Below are 6,289 nucleotides of genomic sequence, written 5' to 3'. Positions count from 1 at the left end.
CCGCTCTCACGTCACGGGGGGAACATGGAGACTCCATGTAAACAAACCTACCGTCACGCAAAAGACACGCCTTCACAACCGCCCGACATGATATGCGGCAGCCGGACGTCCTACATGCGGTTCAGGGTGAAACGATCAGGGATCCTGCCGATTAAGTCACTGTCGAGTGCGAAGCGTGCGCAGAAGCGTGCACGTAATTGGTGCTGGTTTGTGGCGATATGTGGAGCCTTAACTGTGTCACCTTGCCGAACTGGGACAGCGAAAGCTACAGGGGCCGATGCGAGCACCAGTTTGAAAATGGGCCAGCTTGCAACACACACTCGCGGAGCGATCTACACAAAATACACCCTTGAGCGACACACGCGGACTTCGTTATTCATCGGGAAATGCGATTTTTAACGTGTTTCGAGGTCATTCGCCGATGTGTCTACCGTCTTTTGTTTCCACTCTCGCATCGGGACAGAGTGTCCATCCGACGGGGAATGAGCGCGGCTGAAAGTGGCGCTTTCGACCCGGAACCGTTTAATATCTTTGTCACACACACTCAATTGCACGGCCCCACGCTTTGAAAGTGAAAGTGTGTGTGTGTGTGTGTGCACGCACCGTCGCCTCATTGATTTGGAACCAAAGAAGTAAGGAGTTATGCAATAAGTGGCTTTTACAGCGATGCAGCTAATTTATGGATTTTTTAGCTTCCCTCCGCCGGCACGGACAACTCCGACAAATGAAACCGTTTCGGAAAACCCGCTTGCATTTTATGATAATTCTTCAGATCGCTCGTTTTGCGATTTTCCCCCATCGTGAAAAAGATGCGCAGAAATGCATTTGATGCAGCTTTCGAGTCGAAATCGATCGAAATTCTGAAAAAAAAAGGATTGCGTCATATACCGGTAGCTGTAGATGTTACCATCATTTAAATTTTCCAAATATCTTTCCTGCGTTAATATCTCATGTTTCGACGAGGACACCCACGCCGCAGCTTATTTATGTACAATTTCTCTATTCTTTTAAAAACGAGTGGGTGAGGCTTATATAAAGGTGCGCTCTATAATCCAGAAATTACCATATATTTTCCAAGAAAAGGATTCCGGCAGTGTTTAAATCACATGACTTCTCGCGTTAGTTTACTCACAGATGTTGTGGAGATGAACGCCAGACTGAGACACTTTGGAGATGGACAGGGGAGGGAAGGTGAAGATCTGGGTGGGAGGACGCTGAGGTTGGACGTCTGGAGGAAGACCGGAGAGGAGATCTATGGACGGGGGGAGAGGACGGGAAGTTAGACGACGTGAGAGGAGAGGGTCAGATGGAGGCAGATGATTGGAAAGTAGAGACATGAATCCATTAACGGGCAGAACCTCCCAAAAAAAGCCTGTGAATGAACAACCAGCCATTCTGCAGTTTGACTTCCACCCATATCGTGTTTTCAGAGACTCTTCAATCCAGCCGACCGTTCTCATTTTACTTTCACACCTGAGAATTGAAGTTTTTTAGAAAACCCAATTAGCCCGGATTTCTATATTGTGATGACCATCGTCACGGCAACATGCCTCGCTAATCTCCCGGTGTGATGATCTAAACAACGGACCTTTATTTGCAGCTTGATACCCCCTCTCGCCGGATTTATTTCATAATAAAACACAAACGAAGCTGGACGAGCGTTCGCTTCTGCGCCACTTTGAGCTTTTTGGACCAACACTGCGCTCTGTTGGGCTGAATTTGCATCACATGTATGTAAAACACCAGGATCTGCAATTTAAGAGCTGGGGGAGAAACATTGTCTCCAGCACTCACTCGCCTAGTGCTTTGTGTCTTTTATTTAAATAAGTTTGTTATATTAGTGGTCTATTTTAAACCTGACTGGGCGATCACTGCTGCGCAAAAATGAACAAAACACCGAACGGAAAACACGTACACTGACCGAGTTTAGTGGGAAACAATGTTATATCTGTGTAAAATGTGTGCACCTGAGAGCAAGCAACCACGAGTCTTGGCAAAGTTGGCTATTCTGACGGTCGGCGTTGGAAAAATCAGTTGAAGGTCAGAAGCCGAGGCCGGGCGCGCCGCCCCGGGGGATCTTCAGCGATAAATAACATTTATACTGCGCGGTGAAAACAAAAAACGTGCAGCAGCATCTTCACCTCCGTGTGTGTTTGGTATCTGCCACCAGGGCGCAGTCTCATGCTGTAGAAGTCTGGAAGCCGCCGTGGAGAAGAGGGATGGATGATGGGGTTCGACCGTGAGCGGCCGTATTTTGCAATCACCTCCTAAAAAGCAAAAACAAAAAATAAACTAAACACCAACTCAAATCGCAGGATTTCAAACAACCATATTAATGCAGGCGTTTTCTTGAACTACTGTGGATTTCAGAGCCTGACCAATAAGCGTCGCCAGGGCCGGAGGAGTTCATATTTGATTAAAAAAAAAAAAAAAAAGCGGTCTCCTATCTAGAGCAAGGGCATTCGGCGATTTGAGAAAACCCCCCCGGAGAGCGTGTTTCAGTCGTATAAATAGATGTGTACTGTAATATACGCTATATAAACAGAAGTGTGTCACCGCCCCGCTGCTGGCCCCCATTGGACCCGATCCCAACGCCGCTGATGCAGGAATGCTGAGGGATTACTCTTGAACCCGTAGTCATATAACCAAACAAACCAAAGTCAATCGCCAGGATAGGTCTCCTCAGGACACGCACAGGCTATTAGATCCAGCTTATTTTCCCGGCAACATTAAAGAATAAAAGACTTTCTCCTCGACTTTGTCTCACATGTCTGTCAGCAGTCGATCATGTGCTTTCTAAAGGCTGAGCGACATTGTGAGCATTGTTGCCAAAATATGCAGGAGAGGCTTCAGACCAGCACCGACATCAGCGGGATGATCAGCATGTGTGTGTGTGTGTGTGTGTGTGTGTGTGTGTGTTACGCAATCACGGGAAAGGTGTTCAACTCTGGACGTCCCGTTGCTCGGTTTTGCGTGTCCGCCGCCGTCACATTTCAAAGTGAGCTAAAATGACAAGTAAGAAAATTGAAAACGTTTCCCCCTCGGATGCCGTCTCGCTGCTCTCAGAGTTTGAGTTTGTTTTAAATTGTAGATTTTTTTTTCCATCGTTTTCTGGGTTTTTTTGCACCCGAACCATATGTGTCATTTTTTTTTTTTTTTTTTTTTGATTTTAATTACCTTTATTTTTGGAGCACTTTTGGTGTGCGGATTTTTTCCTTTTTCAAGCTCAAAAAAACACGACAAAACAGCTCCGACACCCGTCCCGTTCTAAGCGAAATATTCATAAATCTGGTTATTATTCAGGTTCCAATCTGTAGCATCAAATGCAGTCAAATTCAGACATTCGTTATTTTCACCATGCGAGGCAGGAACGGCGTCGAACCGTGAGAATTAAACTGCGACTTCCTGTCACGACTAACGACGGCGCTTTCTCGGAAAGGCCCGTCCCGCTCATCGGAAGCGTTCAAAAACAAAGGAGGCGGGCGTATCCGATAGCAACGTCGGGGGATATTAACCGATTTCCATATTTATCAATTATTTGTTTTCTGTTTAAATAAAACAAATCAACGCGTTGGTCTTCCGATCATCGGTGACAAAGAATGGGATTGAAGAAAAAAAAAAAAAGGGAACATCTCGCTGTTTTACGTGGAACGTCCGGCCCCTACCTGCAGCGTCCGTGTTTACTGTTTCCAGTGAGCAGATCCAGGCTGCACCTGTCGTGCACCACAACCGCCACGACCAGTCGCTCCGCCTGCAGCATGGTGAGTCTCATCCGGGCGGCGTTCGCTTCCCGACTTACGTTATTTTCACTCGGTTATCGGGTTTTCGCGTTTTTTTTTTTTTTTTGTTTTTTTTTTAACCTCCCTCTCCTCTCTATCTCTCAGGAGTCCAATTGCACGGAAATCGACGACCTCCTGGAGAGATACTACCTCGCGGCGTTTTATGGCGTGGAGTTCTGCGTCGGTTTCTCCGGTAACCTCGTGGTCGTCCTCGGTTACCTGTTCTGCCTGTCCGAGTGGCAAAGCTGCAACATTTACCTCTTTAACCTGGCCGTTTCTGACCTTATCTTTCTCTGCACGCTGCCGAGCCTGAGCTACATCTATGCGAATAACCAGTTTAAAAAACGCTCCTATTCCTGCATTATCAACCGCTACATCCTGCACGTCAATCTTTACTCCTCCATCCTGTTCATGATGTGGGTCAGCATGGACCGCTTTCTGCTTATACGACATCCGTCGCGGAGCCACTTTCTGCTGCGGCCGCGGGCGGCGTGTATCGTCACGGCGCTGAGCTGGCTGGCGGTCAACGTGCAAGTGACTCCGATGATAATACTGATGATCCAGGACCTGCGGGGGGGAAACTGGAGCCGATGCAACGATTTCGCCAGCCTGACGGGAGACGTCCACGCTCTGGGCTACAGCCTGGGACTGACCCTGACGGGTTACCTGCTCCCTCTGCTCGGACTTTGCGCCTTTTCCCTTCAAATCGCGCGGCTTCTCCGGGCCCAGGAAAAGGTTGTGAAGCGCAGGATGACATCTTTCAAGCGGCCTCTCAGGGTCGCCACGGCGGCGGCGGTCATGTTTTTCATCCTCTACACGCCGTACCACGTGATGAGGAACGTCAGGATAGCGTCGCGGCAGGCCTGGGCCGGCCTCCAGCTGTGCACCAGGATGTACATCGAGGGCGCGTACATCTTCACCCGGCCGTTCGCCTTCTTGCACAGCGTCATCAATCCTGTTTTCTACCTCCTCATGGGGGACAAGTTCAGAGAGCTGCTTTGTGCCAAACTCAGAAAACTGGCCCGGAAGACGGAGCGTCTCACGGATACAGGCTGAGGAAACACGCGGAGAGGTTAAAACCTACAAACGGAGAGCACTTCTATCTATCTATCTATTACATTAAAGTGACATTTTTCTCAATTTCTTTTCAACTGTGAAATGTTTTTATGATTATGTAACATACCGTTGAGGGAAGCGCGGCCATGATGGTCTTTGCCTGGGCGATATGTAAAAAAAAAAAATAGGCTTTTTGTATCGGTGTTTGTTCACAAAACAATTCAAATTAAACTGGGCAGAGCATTTTGTCAGTTGAATTATTAAGAGGTTATGTCGGTATTTCGGTTAGAAACGACGATAACGACAATCCGCCACTTAACAGGATATCTGACGAAAAAAATAAATAAATGGACATCTGAACGTAAATACCCTTCGGCTCCAGTCACGCCAGTCCGAGTGAGGGAGGAGAAGCAGGCAAGAGAACGCCGGCGAACACTGCACATCTGCAAAACCCACCAACTATGAAGACACCGGGGAAAACACGTCAGGGCCGGGGGTTTGGATGCAAGTTCATTAGATCCAGGATTTGTTTGGAAGATCTCACCTGACAAATATGCACACCAGCGCTTACTCAGAGGTACGGTTGGTCCGCATCCAGACCTCCGTGGTAGGAGTGTTTAGGAGGTGACGGCACAGAGAGATAACCAGATGCAGGTTAGCACAGGTGATTGCTCAAGCACGATTCTTCCTGTTTCACATGTGAGACTTATAAATGTATAAAAAGCTGAAAAAGCACATCAACTAAAAAGAAAGAGAATAAACACTGTTATATGAATCATAGATTTGCAAAGGGTTTGGGAACCTTTCCCACTTAAAGAGCCGTTTCCCCAAAATAAAGAAAACACCAGGAGCCCTTTGGAAATTTAAATGAATTAACACAGCTTTTTTTTTTTTTTTTTTTTACTTTTATCCTATGTATGAACAAAATATGTGTTGCATTTTTTTTTTTAAATCGATTAACAACTGGAGAGAAAATGAAATGACATTGCTGCATGCAACAAAACAATTCCAACTGTGAAAAACATAAGTTGGATTGAAGGTTACTTTTGAGAAAAATACGTTTATTTTTGAAAAAAAAAAAGCCAAACTTAAATTCTCCAAAACTGCCACGCTTTATCTGCTTTATCTCGCTTATTAAGAGCGACAAAAATATCTGAGCACGTCTTATTTAGAGATTGCCATAATCTTCAAATTTAAAATTCTATTTTTAAAAATGAACAAACTAAAATAAAATACATTTTAATTAAATACTCGTTGATTATTTTCAAAAGCCGCAGGGAGCCGCTCAGAGTCTGCGGGTCGGTGCCCGCGGCCGATCCGATAGCGATGAAAACGTGAACGTCCATTACAAGGCCTGACTTCAAATCAGAAGACACGTAATTCTTCTTTTTTCATCATTTAGGAATACGAACCGGTGCATTTAGAAGATACGGTCTGCGTGGTGTTCAGAAACA

General features: G+C 46.2%; 1 protein-coding gene across 1 annotated transcript; it reads left to right on the top strand.

The window, feature by feature from the left end:
• Positions 1-3,758: 3,758 nt before the first annotated feature.
• Positions 3,759-5,065, top strand: LOC147224522 (succinate receptor 1-like). The gene has a single exon (XM_086164279.1). It carries the CDS (start codon positions 3,759-3,761, stop codon positions 4,833-4,835), a length of 1,077 nt encoding a protein of 358 aa, XP_086020405.1. The 3' UTR covers positions 4,836-5,065.
• Positions 5,066-6,289: the final 1,224 nt, after the last annotated feature.

The sequence above is a fragment of the Fistularia commersonii genome, chromosome 18 (genome assembly GCF_037954325.1).
Source record: "Fistularia commersonii isolate RoL2024-O1a breed Wild chromosome 18, RoL_Fcom_v1.0, whole genome shotgun sequence".
Taxonomy (NCBI): Eukaryota; Metazoa; Chordata; class Actinopteri; order Syngnathiformes; family Fistulariidae; genus Fistularia; species Fistularia commersonii.
The sequence above is the reverse complement of the archived record's forward strand: the minus strand, read 5'-3'. Positions and strand labels throughout refer to the sequence as shown.

Bases quoted from the DNA above. Each gene is read 5' to 3' on its own strand.
- LOC147224522 (XM_086164279.1), top strand. From the start codon at position 3,759: ATGGTGAGTCTCATCCGGGCGGCGTTCGCTTCCCGACTTACGTTATTT.